The sequence below is a fragment of the Pteropus medius genome, unplaced genomic scaffold (genome assembly GCF_902729225.1).
Source record: "Pteropus medius unplaced genomic scaffold, Ma_sr-lr_union100, whole genome shotgun sequence".
NCBI classification, from domain to species: Eukaryota; Metazoa; Chordata; class Mammalia; order Chiroptera; family Pteropodidae; genus Pteropus; species Pteropus medius.
In genome coordinates this window covers 8,564,266-8,582,145 of record NW_024349798.1, presented here as the reverse complement: position 1 = coordinate 8,582,145, position 17,880 = coordinate 8,564,266, and the positions used below count along the sequence as shown (strand labels likewise).

The following is a 17,880-nucleotide window of genomic DNA, read 5'->3' as shown; positions in this document are numbered from 1 at the left end:
GTGACCCTAATTCTATGACTGATGTCCTTGTAAGAAGAGATTAGGACACAGAAAGGCAAAGAGGAAGAACCGTGTGAGGACACAGGATGAAGATGGCCACCTATGAGCCAAAAAGAGAAGCCTCAGGAGAAGCCAGCCCTGCCGACACCATGAACTTCCAGCATTCAGAACTATGAGAAAATCAATGTCTGTTGTGTAAGGCACCCAGTCTGCGGTAGTCTGTTATGGCAGCTTGCACTGACTAAATACATCTACCTATGTCATAACGAACCCTACTCCGAGGATCAGCGAGGCCCCTTATGTGTGGATCCCCCATGAAGTGTCAAACTTTGGTTAGATGTTGGGACCAGGCAGGTTGCCAGGTCATCCCTGCCAATAAAGGTAACTCCTTCTAATTGACAAACTTATTCAAACCCCAGATGGGCTGTGGATGCTTTTGCAGTTATGCGTTTTTGAGCATAGACTAGCATTGAGCTAATCCGTGTAAGAATATTTTCACAGCTAATACCTAATGCTTTTATACATGCCTGAAAGATGAGATTCTCTAAAGGGTTATGGTAGAGTTATAAGTAAAGAGGTATTTCCATTTAGGCACAGATGTTGCAGAAAAATGTTGTATGTATATTTAATTCTTATAAATCAAATCATGTTTTAATTGTACCAGGGGGATTCCATAATGAAAGGCACTCTGAAGTGAATCTATGTACAGTGTAAATAATCTCTCATGCCCATTTATTGTATGTTTTGATTTTCATAATATTTAAAAAGAAATATATATGACTTGTTATTATTTCTTTTCACTCTTTCTTTTGACATAATTTCAGACTGCCCCGAAAAGTTGCAAGACTACTACAAAGAATCTCTGTACAACTTTCTCCCTGATTATGTATTATTTTAAAAATGTAATGATTCCCTCCGACTGTCCTCTCTTGTTTTCCTGTCTCCAAAATTTAGGCTAATAGTAGCTCTTACAGAAAATATTCAAATGACTCCATATGATAATAAACATATCATCAGTAACAAGTACAAAAATTGCTGACTGAGTATCCGGTAAGTACCAGGCAAACCTGTTCAGTGTTTAACTTTGATTATTTTCTACTTTTGACAATCCTATATGACAGGTACTATTATTACACCCATTTAATAGAGAGGATATTGAGACAATAGAGTTTTAGGATCTTGCCCAAGTTCACGCAGTTAGAAATCTTGGAGTGCCGAATGCAAGTCAAACTAAGCAAATACCTGGACCCATGGTTTTAAGGCCAATCTTCTAAATCAGGTACAGGCAAACAAGTCTTTGGGCTAAATTTTGGCTAACACAACTTCTATATGATGTATGAGCTAAGAATGGCTTTTACATTTTTATATGATTGAGAAAAAATCAACAGAAGAATAAGATTTGATGACGTGAAAAAATTACATAAAATTCAAATTTCAGTATTTATAAATAAAGTTTTATTGGAACACAGCCATATTCATTTACCTATTGTTTATGGCTGCTTTTATGGCGCAAGAAAGAGCTGAGTACTTGCACCACAGAGACCTTCGGCTTACGAAGGCTAAAATATTTACTATCTGTACCTTTATAGAAAAAGATTTCTGTCTCCTGTTCCAATGTCCCCTTTCGGATTGGAAAGATACTAATAATAGTTGTCTTTCAAGACAGCATTAGCCCCTCTCCAGCCAGCTCTCATTAAATATTACAGAGGGTATCAATAGCTGCCAAAACTTTAATTTAGTTTCATTTTTATTAAAAAATAAGCAACCAAAAAAATTTTAAAGACATGTTTTTTTCAACACTTGCCCTCAAATTTCTTTTTAATTCACCAGTTGTTCAAGACAATGAAACAAGGGGAGCCCATAGGGTATTTGTGAAGGGCTAACAATTCAGCCACACAAAAACAATGGAAGTTTTATCTTCTAAGGTATTTAACCTTTAGAGTTACAGGTGTCAATATGTAGATAAGGGCTAGCCTAGAGCCTTGCTCCTCAAATTGTAACACACAAGGAATCACCTGGTGGACTCTTTTAAAATGCTGATTCTTATCTAGTAGGTCTGGGTGGGGGCTGAGAATCTGCATTTCTAATAAGCTCCCAGGGGATTCCTGGGCTGCTAACAACAATAAAATCTTGGGGACTACATAAGCAACCTCAATAAAGCCAATATTCATGAGAGTGACCATTGAGATATCATTGAATTTCCAGTACTGGACCATGTATGCTCTACATGCGTTATCTATCTATCTATCTATCTATCTATCTATCTATCTATCTACCTATTTATCTATCTATCATTTATCTATCTATCTATCTATCTATCTATCTATCTATCTATCTATCTTATTTTTTTCTTATTAAATCCCCAAGAAAAAAAAGGAGGAGAGAGAAAAAATAGGAGACAAAACTTAAACCTGAGCCAGCTTTGCATGATTCTAAAGCTCAGACTCTCTCAGAAAGCTTATTAATGGTGATACTTGGTCCCAAACTGATTAAACATCCATTCTAATCTTTGAACAATAACTGTCCACCAACCCCATTTCAACTAAGCCATGTCTACGGATTCTGCAATGGCCTTCTGGTTGAAAACACCTGACTCCTCCAAGCTAAAAATGTTATATAGAACATCGTGATCACCTTTTAAGAGTCCGTGATAGGGTTTTAAAGCCAAGGAAAGAAGGCTCTGGGCAGGATGTATCTGCTTCAGATAAGAAATCTCACTTGCAAGGTAGAAATAAGATAGGAAGGAAGGGAGCAGAGAGGAGAAGTGATGAACTCTTAAGGTTTCTGTGTAGCTGAAAAAGCATGGGCTTCAGAAACTTTTAAACTTAGTTCTGTTTTCTGGTCTCAGCAACCGTAAGTTGCTTTGACCTTGGGTAAGGCATTTTACATTCCTGAGTCTCAGTTTTAACGTCTGCAAAACAGGGACAAAATTATCTACTTCACTGAGTACTATTGTAAAGATGAGAACTATTACAGGAAAGGATTTGGCTAATAATTGATAAACAATAAATGACCTTTGTAATAATAATAATGGAAATAATAATTATTTGGAATCTCAAAATACGGCACTTTGGGGGACTTATTTGTCCCCTTGTTTCCTTTAAGGAAGGAGTAGCAAGTTGATAAGTAGTGTACTCTTTTCTTTGGCCACTAACATAATGCTAAACATAATAGAATTAATAGAAAACATTTTAAGATTGGAAAGAAATTCCAAACATTTAAATTTGGGAAGTTTATTGTTATGAGGCAGAATCTGGCTTCTTCTGAGGGATCAGGAGATAAGGCCATGGGGACTTGGGTCAGTATTCTTGCCTGGCAGGGCTACTTAGGATGATGGGGAGATGCCACACCATCTTATAATGGAGACATGTCCCCTCTGACTGGCATATTTTACTCACTTATCTCACAGCCTGATCCTAAAGACATCTTAGTTTGTTATCTCTGCTCAAGGAAGTGGGGGAGGGGAGTTAGAAATTATGTTCTAGCTGAAATCGGTGGTTTAGAATTTCTGCAAAGAACCTACATGGCTTCTTCGCTCTCTCTCTCTCCTCTTCTTTGGGACAAGAGCCTCTAAGATGCTCCAAGAGTCCAAAAGGCCATCTGTAGAGCTTTCTCTAGCGACCCACTCTTGTATTTCACTTACTATGACAGAACTTTGTTTTAGGAGAGACTGTATATATTTGTGGAATGAGGGTAGAGATTCATCTTGGCTTTTCTTCTTGTCCCAGATAAAGTTTATAATCCTGACCCCACCCTTCTGGTGATAGCAGAAAATATACTTCAACTTGGAGTCTCTCAATGATTAATCAGATACATTTGTCTAAATATGCCTAACATCCACACAGACACACTCCCAATAATACCACACACACACACACACAATACACACACACACACACACACACCTGCCTTGGGTTGAAAGAATAGAAAATTTTAATTCAGTGGAATTATACCAAAAAATGATATAGAGAAGTAATATAGAGGGTTCCAATCTTTACAACACCAAAGGCATATCAAACAAACACTAGGAACATTTAAATAGATCGTGGTGTTGTTTTTTTTTTTCTTCCAGAGGAAATATCAGTGATATGGGGGTGTTCATGTTTTTAAAATGATACTGGGTTTAATACAATGAGAAGTGTACATCAATTAACCTTTGCATCAGATTTAAATGTATAACTCATTAACTAATTTAATCTCTCAAGAAAATAACAGCCGTTGGCATTATTCTTTGAATAATCCTTGTTTAGTTTCCATAATGGTAGACAGTTTAATGAAAAACTCATTAGAATGTAGCATACGGCATAATTAATTCTGGCTGATTCTTTTGGTGTAAATAGCAAATGCAGATGCTGGATTCCATTTCTACCGGCTTTATTAATTTTTCATAAACCAATATTTCGGCTGTAATGGGTTGTAACAGTTCCATAGAAGTTCAGGAACTGCATTAACTGTCATCAACATAGTTAATCGAAGTAGGTTTAGCCATTTGTGTGTTGATTCTTCACCACTATATTTTTTAAAAGACAACAGGACAGCTTTGTTTTATACTTGGAGAACGAAGATCTACATAGAATTAACATACCGGGTATTAAACAATATTTGGCCAATTCGTCTCTATTAACAACTTAATTGCTTGGGCTAATCGCAGTGAACTATACATTTTGAAAAGAATGCTGGAAGGGAGAAGCAAAAACTCTTCGCAATGAAATGGTTTATAATAGAATGGCAACACAAGTTAAAATATAAAGAAGAAAGATCACCTCGTTTTGGAAATCTCTGGGAATTTACTTTTCTAGCAAAAGATTTGGCCCAAACCAGGAAACAGGTTTTATAACGGCCTTGGGGTGGGGCGCCAGTTTAATAATTCTGGGGTCTGCGAAGACCCCAATCCCTGGGATTGGTTGCTGATGTGATCGTACTATTTTCAGCCTTCAAGGCTTAACCCACATATTTGTAATAGTTCTCATAAGACTATTATTTTTTTCAAGTGTAGATTTGAGTCCTACCGCATTTAAAGTGTTTTCCTTTATTTTTAATTTTTATTATATTATTATTTTTATCAGAGCTTTCAATGGTTGTCTGGTACCCAGAGGATAAATTTCAGAATCCAAGTTTCTTTGTATGGTATTGTCAGGTATTTAGAAACTTTTTTCTAGATCTGATATCAACAGATCAATATTCCTCAGCCTTCAGGGGAAACCTGATTTTGCCTTGGAAATTTCCATCTCAGGTGAAAATCAAGCACCTGTATTTATTTTTATTTGTTTTAATCTTTCTCAATGGATTCTGAAGATAAAGGTTGAGAAACTCTTTGGCCTCTACCAAACTCCCCTTTACTCACCTCTGCAACGATCTTACACCACTTTCATTTCAAGCGAACTCTTACTTAGCCTTCAAAACCCAATTTATACTACCCTCTGGCTCCTAACACAGAGAGTTGTGATTTTTCAGTGCCCAGCAGGTATCATCATTTATTATACATTGCGTTTATTTGTCTGCATCCTTTACTGCCTTGCCAGTTTCTGGAGGGACGTTCTCTACCCCAGTGCCCATCACAGGGCCTGGCACTTCACAGGCCCTCGATGCTGTAACTCTGAGCTAAAGGATGAATTAATGGAAGCCAGTGGTACGAGTTAATTTACACATGGCCTCTCTCTTTGACCCTTCCTTGATGAATCTCACACAACTGAGTGACAGCCAGCCAACCTTATGGGTTCATGTAGTCTGTGATTGCTAAGCCAGTGCAATGCTAAACAACGACAAAGCTTCCCAAGGCATAAACGAGTGCCTTTGAGAGACCTGGACTTTTTAAGCCAGGGTCAGCAGAGGAGGGCCATGGCTCTCCATTGCTATATAGTTGGGGGAGGGGAACAAAGATGACTAATTCATGACACATGGAAATGATAGGAAATCTAAATGCCGGTGTCTTTAAATAAAGTTTTCTTGGAACACGGGCAAGCCCATTCATTATGCATTGTCTACGGCTGCCTTTGTATTACATTGGCAGAGCCGAGTTGCTGTGACGGAGACCACGTGGCATACAAAAATATTTACTAACTAGCCCTTTACTGAAGAGATTTGCTGACCCTGCTCTAACTGAAAAAGCCACACATTCTTTTTGATTTCAGCACTAAATTCGGTTTGATCTTTTCTTCTAGAATTAACCGACTCAGTGGTATATCCTGTCTTATAGCATCATCATCATGCCGATCATTACCATCGTTATCACCACTGAGCTTTTTACCTTCATGTTTTTCTTCACTGTTGTGCAGGAAAGAGCTAACTTGGTGGGTCTGGGCTGATCGAACCCTACACATTTCCCAAAAAAGGCTTGTCTTCAGGATTGGCTCTCCATTATGAGATCTGAGTGCTTGGAAGACTCGGCCTGATAAGACGGTTTTTGGATGCCTGAGGCCTTGGGCCACACAGTATCAGTTTGAGTAGATAGTTCACTGTGGTGACTTATGGTGAATGCTTGCTTCTGCTCTGGGGGTGAAGTTTTGAGTAGCTTAGGTCAGTCACATGGATGCTCCATGTCTGTGTGACTGGACTCCCAATAACAACCCTGGGCACCAAATCTCAGGTGAGCTTCCCAGACTAACAAACACTTTGCACGTATTGTCAAACGTCATAGCTAAGAAAATCAAGCAAATCCCTGTGACTCCACTGAAAGACCACATCAGGAAGCTTTCATCTGGTCTTCTGGGCTTCGCCCCCATGTACCATTTGCTGGTTTTTAATCTGTATCCTTTGGCTGTGAGTATAACAGCTGTTCTGATTCCTCTGAGTCTTTCTAGCCAGTCACAGACCCTAAGGATGGTCTTGGAGACCCCCAACATGGCTCCGCTGTATATAATCAAACTTGATGTTTTTCTCTCTGGAATCAAAAGTCACAAAAAAAAAGGCCCAGAAGAGGAAATATTTGGGTGACTGTCCTTCTTTAAATTCTTCGATTGCCATTGATAACTACAGCTGTCATATATCTTTAGCGGTAGCAATTGGTAGAGCATGAGTTATTGAATATTCGGTGCTCATGTGACATCTTTACTAATATGCTTCTATCAACCTCAGCACTATCAACATTTTGGGTCAGATCATTCTTTGCTGTGGGGGTTGTCTTGTGCCATTGTAGGATGTTTTCTAGCATCCCTGGCCTCCAGCCACTAGATGTCAGTAGTGAACACCCATCCTTCCAGATATCTCTAGAAGTTCCCCAATTGCCCTGGTAGGGGTGCAAATCACTCCCAGTTCAGAACCATTAATCCAGGATATTGGATTCACTATAGCATTACTATGTAGCAGGGATAACTTGTTGAAGTTAAAAAAAAAAAAAAAGAATGAGTTTTGGAATCAGAAAGATACAGGTTTGTATCCAGCTCTTTAGCTTTTGAAGCTAGCAATCTTGCGTGACTTGACTTCACTGGATTTCTAATTCTTCTGCAACATAAAAATTATGACATCGATCCTGCAGAGTTGCAATCTATGTAAATATATGTAAAGACCTCAGTATGGAGTTTGGCATGCAGTGGGTAATATTAAGTGCAAAGCCATTTTTATTAATTATTATATTCTACAATCTGATGAACGGAAGACATTGAGGGCAGGCTTTTGTCTAGAAGCTGCAGAGCGAGGTCATGAAAACATGGGCTCTGAGTTTAGAAAAAAGACCTTTATATAATAAACTTATTTTTCACATGCTAGTTCTGTGTTTTGGGATATGAGATAATTCTCCACAAAGCCTTGGTTTCATCGTTTGTATAAGGAAGATCATGCTATAAAGTTTTTACGAGGATGCAAGGAGATACAAAGTGTTTAGCACAGTGCCTGGCACAACGTAAGTGCCCAAAGCTGCCTCATGTTTTGAGTTGTTCAATATATTGATGACACAGCCTAGAATTTGCCCTACAAAACTTATCCAGAGCCAGATATTCAGACCTCATCTTTCTCCCACGGCCTAGAGGCGGGGCTTCTCGTAAAAGGGCTGTCCTGTCACTCTCCCTGCTTTTGAGGAAGCTCTCTTTGATAGACTTGGCATGCGAAAGAATGGAAACTAGCTTCTCAGGATATGCAGTTTTCAGCACATAAGCAAGTTCTGATCAAAAACCCCCACGGGCTCCATCAAAGCTGAGCTGCATTCCCTCTGTGGGACAGGGAAGGACGCAGATAAAAATTAAGGCCAGACTTGGGCAAGAATGAGATGAAATCTGAAAAAACAGATGGAGGGAGGAGAAGAGAGAAGGAAAGTGAATTGCAACCAAAGGAGGAGGAAAGGTAGACAGATGTATGAGATAAAGTCTTCGAAGTGGAACATTTCCAGGCTGGAAATCCTTTGCTTGGGGACTTAAATCAGGACCCTTCTGTTCCAGTTCACTGAAGTGCACTGCATTTAATCTGGCAGATGTGTAAATTATACAAAACATTGCAGAGCCAAAGGTCATTGTTTATAAGGAATGCTCCTCACTGCCGTCGCTCTGTGTCTAGATAAGTCTGGTCCTCTGCGTGGCTGTGGGAAATATTAGCCACGAGGGGTGCCCGAAGATCGGCTGTTCTGAGGGGCTCAGAGTGGTAGCAGGAACCTTTTAAACCCACATCCCACTCCTTTAAGAGGCTAAGGTAGTCACCTCAAATAAGGAATGCTCCCTAGGCATGCTTTGTCTCCAGTATTTTGGCAAGTCATCCTGACCCCAAAGTCTAGGACTGTGACCCATCAAAGAAAAACAGCTTGTGTCAGGGACCACAGTTATTACGGGTTCTGGATAATCTTTTTTTCCAGTGCTATTTTATACAAATTGCAGGAAGGGAATTAGAAAGAAGTTCATCCAAAAGTGTGGCCAAAGGTCATTGTCTTAACTGTGATGGACTCAATGAAGTGGAGTGAGGGGAGCAACTGGAAGGGAGACCTATGTCTATCTTCTTCTAAACTAATTCTTAGATGAATCATGGTCTACCGGGCCCAAGAGCCCATAGAAAACCAATACCTTTGTAGGGATAACTCAAGGTCAAACAGCTGCCCTTTCAAGACAAGCGATCACAATGCTACATCCATCCTCTTCATTTTTAAACTTTATATTGAGATCCCAGTTTACTTTGCCATCTCCTCGCCTGGTATCGACTCATGTGGCTTGTGGCCAGGCTCAGACCGACGTGGACGTAATCGAGGTGACTTCAGTGATCATACTAATTGCTCCCGTTTTTATTTTACTTTACAGCCTATAAAGTTGTTTTATACTCATTATCTTACCTGATTCTCCCTACAACCCCAGGATAACCTAGTTTCAAGGCCCAATCACCTTTCAAATGTGATTTTGCAGCCAGGTATGCCCTTCTTTAAGTATCTGTCATTTAAAAATTTTTTTTGCCTCTCTTGAAACCAGAAATTTTTTTTTGTTTTCAGGAGTATCCATTCTAAAACCCCCTCTCTTCTCCCAAAAATTTGCTCATAATAATAGTGTCACCAAGATTATTTTTCGTCATCTTCTTCAAAGTTTTCGAGTTGATTTACTCTGCATCTCTCTCTGTTTGACTTTAATTATGTGTTTCTTGTCATCAGGACCTAACTATATCTTAGATTTGCATTGCATGGGAAAATCTTTTTCTTTCCCAAATGATCACAACTCGTGGAGTAATTTAACTCGAGCCCAATTTTCCTTTGCAAGCGGGGTGCTTTCCAACCATGGAAGTGAGTTATGTGTGTTCAAGTGGTTCATCTTATGAATCTTGTTAAGCTTTGCCGCCTTAAAGCCCCACTGATGGAATATTTAATCACAGAAATGAGTTGGCAGATATGATATCTAGTGTGGGTAAGCTTTGCAACGATCTTAGCCGTAACTGAGAAACAGATGAATCTGCCATTTGTCAGTACCATGTTGACATCTTTGTGTAACCTCCTGTTATTTATTTTCATTTTGTTTTACTTGTTTATGAAGATTAAAGGTGCTTCTGATCAACAGTTTTGTGGGCTAGATATCACGATTATCTCTAAAGACATCAATTTAAAAAAAAAATCTTTTTTATTAGAAGGCGAAAGGACTGTCTCATAATGATGGGAAAACGGTAAGAATCCCCATTGAGTTGTCTTCATCGAGAGTCTTAGAAACACTATTTCTAATTACACGAACTAACTAGAGGCGTGCTACTGGAAACAGATATTTGTAGAGACTGTACTTCCAGTTGGGAAGTTCAATTTTCTCTAAACTCTAAAACGGAATGGCCATAGATACCAGCTGAAGTCTTGGAGACTCACCTAGACTTTTTTTTTAATTGACTTATCAATCTTTCGTCTGGAGAATAAGCCTCAAGGAGTCCGAAGATGATGGGACTTAGGAAAAATAATCGATACTGTTTAGTGTTATAGGAAAACACCCACTTGTCTTTGGGGAAGATTTATATATGTTCACGGGGATAAGCTGATTTATATATATCTGCTTCTAGAGACTGGACTGGATAAGCATTTAAAAGAGTTCTTCCTGTTATGATCTGATCCCCCGCAATGAAAAGACTTCCATAACCACTTTCTTAACGCTTCCCCTGGAATGTGTGAGCAAGGGAGAGTGCACGTCATAATTTATCAAAGGAAATTAATACAGTTCAGCTGGTAATTAAAGATCCTCATTAAGAGGTGCGACTGCTCTCCCCACCCCCACCCTGCATTAGCAATAAAAATGCACTCAGGGTGTCAAGAGGTTATATAGGAAAATCAATAACCTGCCATTTTATAATTAAAAGACAAAATAAATGTTAGGGAAAAGTCCACTAAATTAGGAAAACTACCTTTAGGAGAGATTGAAAATATCGATTTTAATTTATAAAATATGTGAACTTTTCGTGCCCCATTCTGAGAGACAATTGGAGACTGGGTTGTTAATTCTGCATAAGCTTCAGAAAATCAATAATTATACTATGAGAATGTTATGATATGTGTCATTAACACGGAATATTATATATAGAAATGACTAATGAGTCTAGCTTTCTAGTACATATCAGGCACATGCGGGGTTGGCCTGCTAAATATTTAGAGCAAATCAATGACGAGGTCTTCATTTCAGCTTTGAGGCATGTTCAAAATTGTAAGATAAAGCCAGACTCTTTTTATACTTGGGGAAATTTAAAATGCCCCCTACATTTTTTGTCATGGGTATTTAAATGGGTAACCTTAGCAATTACACCTGGCTATGCAAATGAAGACATTGTACATCTATATATTTACATATACGCATTCCATAGGTAGAGGTACTTGCGACTTTAGATTTAAGCTAGCTGGAGTCTCAGTGTTTATGGGTCTTCAGATATTTCAGAGGAACTGTTCTGGATTGTTGAATTTACAGCAACATTTTCCTCCATTTCTGAATATCATGAACTCTGTCTACCTTCACACACAAATATACAGGCAAGAAGAGAAAGCTTCTGATCAAGGTAGGGCCAGATACTGGCAACTTGGAACACAAATGTTCAGATTTCTCAAGGAACACTTACGTATCCATGCCTCATTTTTGTTAAGATTTTAGATTATCAGAGCAACTCATAGAAATCATCATTTGGCTGTCCAGACTCCCTGTCACTGCTGGTTAACAGATCTGAATATGGTGGTGGTTGGAATAATCCAAAATTATCATCTGTCTTTTTTTAGTTAGACTGGTTTGGCCATAGAGCAGTAGCATGATCTACTATCATAGGGCACGGTCAAAAAAAATTATGACTTTTACTATTCATCAAAAATAAAGTAGTATAACCCAGTTATAAAAAACATAGGCTCTTGATTTCAAATTCCTTGTCTCTTAGTCTCCTCATCTGGACACTGCCATGGGGATTTAAGCACCATGCTAAGAATAGGCTTAGCACGGTGCCTGATCATAGAAACTACTCAGTCCATATTAACCCTTATGTAACTCACTCCTTTTCTATAGTCCAATGGTCGAACTCCTTTTTTAAATTGTTTTTCATTTTTCAATTACCATTGACACTCTATGTTATTTTATATTAGTTCCAGGTGCGCAGCAGAGTGATTAGACATTTATGTAACTTACGAAGTGATTCCCCCCAATAAGTCTAACCCACCTGGCTCCATACACAGTTACTACAATATTATTGACTCTATTCTCTATGCCGTACTTTATATCCCCATGACTATTTTGTAACTACCAATTTGTATTTATTAATCCCTTCATCTTTTTCACCCAGGCCCCCAACCCCTCTCCCATCTGGCACCCATCAGTTTGTTCGCTGTATGTATGAATCTGTTTCTGTTTCGTTTGTTTATTTCGTTCTTTAGATTCCACATGGAAGTGAAATCATATGGCACTTGTCTGTCTCTGTCTGACTTAGTCCACTCAGCACAATATGCTCTAGGTCCATCCATGTTGTTGCAAAGGTCAAGATTTCATTCTTTTTATGGCTGAGTAATATTCCACTGCATATAGGTCCCACCTCTTCTTAATCCAATCATCTATTGAGGGATACTTAGGTTGTTTCCATATCTTGGCTATTGTAAATAATCCTGCAATGAATGCATGTGTCTTTTCAAATTAGTGTTTTGGATCCAATGATCTAATTTCTGACGGTGGACCCAGGGCTAATTTGAATGGCCACTCTAATGTTCTAAATGTTGTGCAGATTCATTTATTTTTATATGTATAAATCAGTCTAAATTGTTTCTTCTGTCTTAATGTTCTCCTAAACTTCCATAGATATGCATATAGGTTTGAAATCACATGTAAAAAAGATATTTGGTGTGTTTTCCTGGTTTCTGGACACGAAGATGACTGACTACTTTGCATGGGACCAGAAGATGCACATCCCTTTCTATTATAATGCACGAATTTACACCCGACCTCCTCATCAAATGATATCTTGCTTCTTGTTCTTCACCCCACTATTTTGGGGGAGACAATGTTCACTTAGATGTGCATATACACACTTGAGTACTCACACACACGTGCATGTGCACACACACATGCGAACAATCTGCCACCTCTTTATTCTAGCTACTCCATTTCACCTGGCAGCACCAGCAGATGAACGGAAGCTGCTGTCTCCTTGTACCTTTGGGGCAGTTTCGTTTCTTAGTAGCTCTGGACAAGGATGTACCCCAGCAATACCTGTGCCATCTGCACAGACGGCCTTACCTCTGATCCCAGAAATTAACTTCCTCTAAATGAACATGCTGAGAACGGGAAGGACCGGTCCTCTCATGAGTTAAGAAGAGAATCTCTTAGTCTAGTGGTACACTCAGAATTCAGCACTCGGTTAACCTTCCCCTTACGGCAACGAGGTGGAATATTAACTGATTTATTTTTATTAACCCAGTGCTTATATGGTGCTGACTATGCACTAAACACTTTTCACATATTAACCTATGTGATTCCTATAAATACCCGTGAGTCTGTTATTATGATCATCTCCCATTTAACAGATGAAGACACTGAGGCACAGAGAGGTTAAGTAACTTGCCTAGAGTCACACAGCTGGCAAGCAGGGGGGCCAGGATTCGAACCCGGGCTGTCTGAGTGCAGTGTCCATATTGCTCACTCCTCCACTATGTGTCCTCTCAGGAGGTGGGTTTTACCATATGGTCATGGGAAGGCCTATAGCTAAGTCTCTCCTCCCTCATAAGAGATGACACAGCTACTTTACAGCCATAGAGTCCCTGGACTTTCACCAAGGCTTGTGGTAAAATTCACCCATGAAGAACAATTGCAAGCTTTGCATACCTAAAATCCAGAACTCACAATAGGCCTTCCCAGATTTACCTTTTTTTAAAAAAAAAATTTAAATCAAGTTGGTTATTGTGCTAAAATAGCTAAGATCCCTACATTCCTTTGTCATCCACCAGGGTGAATGCTTAGTATCAGGACAATGACAGACGTGCGACACCCCAGAAGAGACAAAGCAAGGAGTATGACTTACCGTCGAGAAAGCACTAAGGGAGTGAATCTAGACCAACTAGTTATTTATTTCTCCTTATTAAAAAGCAAGGGCCACATCGAAGAGAGACTTCTTTTCCAACATCCATGGGGCAAAGTTACTTAGGCTCCCAGGTGTTCAATGCGGCCTCATTAATGAGCAAGGACACAAGAGGCAGAAGGGATAGGCCAAGCCTGGCAAAAATCTCAGCCGCTGTGGCTTCCAGGTGACTCTCTTCCCAAATTTGATGATCAAGTTTTCTACGACAGTAGATTTCCCAGTGAAGTGGTATTGGGGCGGGGGGCAGGGGGGTGGGTCAGGCATGGAAGGGGTGAAAAGGGAGCTATATCTTTGAAGGCAAAGCAGAGAGCAATGGAATTTCTAATGGGAGTTGATTAATGGAGAAAGAAAGATAACTCAGTTGTTTTCTGGTTTTCTAAATAGTCCTTCTCTTGGCAATTCCAACTGGCTGCAACATTATTGGAATAAGCGATCCAAGTCTCTGCTTTGCCAGGAAAAAGAAATGCAACCCCAAATGGAAATGTATGGCTAACAAAAAACACATACAGGCATTTAGAAATAAAATGGGGTGTGAACAGCTCTACGTTTGTTCAATAAGCTCTTGAACAAAGTCTTAATGCTTTTTTAAGGCAAAATCAATGGAAAATGTCGAAAGGGGCAGTGGCTCCATGCTGACTCCACAATGGAATTTACATGAGACCCCTTCATTTTTTGAAAAGAGTTTTAAATGCTTTTGGTTTTGCCAAAAAAAAAAAAAATCATTAGAACGTCTTAGGATAAGGATTTACTTGGTTCAGATGTTTTTATGAAACCCATTCTTTATTGGCGGGCAAAGCACAGATAGAAAAGACCAAGAAGATATCGTGCAAAGAGAAATTCTTTACCTGCATAGAATTCGGGGCTGTAGACTGCACCCACAACTGGATTCAATTTCCAGCCTTAAAACAAATATACAAAAAAATCATTATTATCACCTTTGATTCAATGGCTGATATCACTGCAAATTAACTGCAAAACTAATGGGTTGGGTTTTTTTTTTTAATTTTAAAATTCAGAGGATATATAGTTTGGGCATGCATAAAAAACTGCTTGAAAACTACACATAGGAAAATAGATTTATTCCCTTCTTTGATTTTTCTGCCAATACAAGTTAATAGTATGAAAACTACTGACCAGCTACAGGTAAACCTTTTGAAAATGAAATGGTAATGAATTTTCTCCCATGTCCATATTATCTGAGACCACTATAATCATTTCTATTTTTGGTCTTATTTCACAGGCTACCACTAAATAATCCATCATATCTCTCTGCGTTAAGTTCACAAAAATTTGAAAGTTCCCATGAACAGAATTCTTTGCAGTGACATATTCTGATAATTGTCATTTCTAATTATGACCTGGAGACTCTACAGAATTCCAAAGTGCCTTTTAAAGCCCAAAGAAAATGACATTTATCTAGTAGAGATTGAGTGTGGAATACATTTCAGTGCCTTCAGGAACCATCAAAAATTTTAATCAACGCATGATATCTGGGGTAACTTTAAGTAACCTGTATATAAGGTAAACAGAATCCTGTAATTTTCTAAATGTTCTGGATGGAGCATTTTCTGTAAAATGAAATCCTGGACCTTCAGAAATTTTTACTCAAGAAAAGGACATAGAAGAATATCTGCAAATTGAGAAGCCACCCACATTACAGACTCATAGGGCCTTATCTAGGGAAAAATCTCTGAAGAATGATCATGTTTTAGGGTTTAGTGATCATCTCCTTTCCTACTGGCACATCTTTATGAAAAAATCCATTATATAGAATTCCTGAAAGACAACGAAAGATAGGCATGCTTGCCTTCCGTGGAAAACCTTGTGTCTGTGGGCTGAGGGTCAAACACTAGAGGCCCTTTATTAATAAATGCTACCGAGAAAAGGCCATGGTGAAAGTTGAGATGTGATAGAAAGTATTTCTGACAAGAACTCTCTGAGCTCTTCCCAGAAGGGAGAGGTGTGACATCCTGTTGTCCGACCTAAGCGATGCGCGTGTTAGAACAGCTGAGAGGTGGTCACAATCTATTGATCCACTAAGAAAGATGGAGGCTGAGTATAGTAACAGATATGCCCTTGGATGGACCTAAGAACTTTTTAGAATATTCTAGGAATGTTTTGTTCTAAGAACTTTCAGTTCCAACTTGAATAAGCTAGCTGGTTTACAGTCCCTAGATGTTCTTAGGATAGGGTTTTTCAAAGGGTTGTTTTGGATTACTTGGGAGAGCCTTATTAATGGAAAATCCCTAGACATATTTAGACCTACAAAGTGAGACATGAAATGCTGATATTGTCCCAATGTTTTCTAAAACTTCACGCTGACAACTTACTCCCTTATATTAACCATATCTTGTCTTACAGGAATTTCCGTGGCAATAGAAAATGAATATTATCCCAAACATTTCAGAATATGTGTTCTCTGAATGTGGAAGATGACTTCGATCTGACCAACTGAAATTCCGCTGCTTCTCAAATAAGAAAACACCCAGTTTCTGAGGACATGGGAACTAATGTCTGCATTTCAGGTTATTCGAATTCTAAGAGAAAATAGGGCAGACTGGTTGAAAATAAAGCTTCAGAGCTATCTGAACATATTGAACATTCTCTTTCTAGTCCTTCATGGAAATCTAGAGTGTGTGAAAGAACTCGATATGGAGCTATAGTCAATGAATAATTAGTTTATTAATCGATGACTCCTTCTTCCCTCTGTTCCCTGTCTTACACCCTACGTGTGCCCTACCTTTTACTGGAAGTGAAGACACAGTCTTTTGAACACTATTCAAGTAAGGCTCTCTTTCTTGTGTACATCCTTTTAACTCTCTTAAATTGTTCTTTTGCACGCAAGGCTGGAGCGTACCATTCACTGAATGTGGACCCATCAATTAATTTTGATGTAACTGTCAAAGATTGTAAGCAATGCCAATGATCTTTCGGAGGTGTCTAAGACAGACTTAGAAATCACGTTTCTCTCATCCACCTTTGTCTTCCTCATTTCCTTGAGTTAAGTGAACTCGTTCCTCTTTCTCACACTCTCATTTAACATCTATCATCTAATTGATATTGATCAATAGATTGATCAATTAATTCTTGACAAAGTTGACCTGATGTTATTTAGGTCCCCAGTGTCTTCTCAAGGGAAACCATTTAACGCCTGGCACACCCCCTTCTCAAAGCTACTTCGATTCAATTCCTGGCTTTGTTTCCCGTATAGCTGTTAACACGACCTGGGTTACTCATTTCTCTTTCTTTGCTTGTTCCTAATTGTTTTTATAACCATTTCCTTCATTAAAATGAATGGTAAAGTGAGCAGGGCTGCCGTTCGATGTGAATTCCCAGCATCGAAAACTGCATTTGGCAAATCGTCGGTGCTCCATAAATATTTATTTCGTTTTGCTCTGAAGAAACTGAAGGAATATACAGCTTTTTTTTTAATGGACTCATTCCCTTTTGGCTAGGATTCTATCTCCTTCCCATCTCCAATGACTTGCTTCCTGATATATATCTAATAAAGAAGGACCCTGTTAGGGGTGACTGTCTTCAAAGGAAAGGCAATCAGAATCCAGCCCTTGAAAATCACCTCTGCTCAGACTTAAAGCTCATGCGGGCTTATGGAAATGTATGCAAATCACATGTAAATGGCCTCCTAGTCCCCGTGACTCCTCTAGTACCTGGAAGAGACCCTTGGGAGAACCCTGCTGGAGACATGAGCCTGCACTGTCAGGAAGACGGACAAAATGATCCCAGTTTTAATTTCTCAGGCAGTTTGTGTACATCCCCAGGCCTTGCAAATTCACAGATTTTGATCAAGGACATTAAACCAAACAATGAGGCTTACAACAAAAGAACAGCTGATAAAGCCCACAGCTCCCGGCCTCCCAGGGCCGCCTACACAACAAGGCAGTGGAGCAGAGACCAGAT

General features: G+C 39.1%; 1 protein-coding gene across 1 annotated transcript in view; it reads right to left on the bottom strand.

The window, feature by feature from the left end:
• RBFOX1 (RNA binding fox-1 homolog 1) overlaps positions 1-17,880 on the bottom strand; it is a 342,312-nt gene that overhangs the window by 83,576 nt on the left and 240,856 nt on the right. Inside the window, exon 7 of the mRNA XM_039885290.1 lies at positions 14,808-14,861. Within this exon, the coding sequence (XP_039741224.1) occupies positions 14,808-14,861 (54 nt within the window). The remainder of the gene's footprint in view (positions 1-14,807; positions 14,862-17,880) is intronic.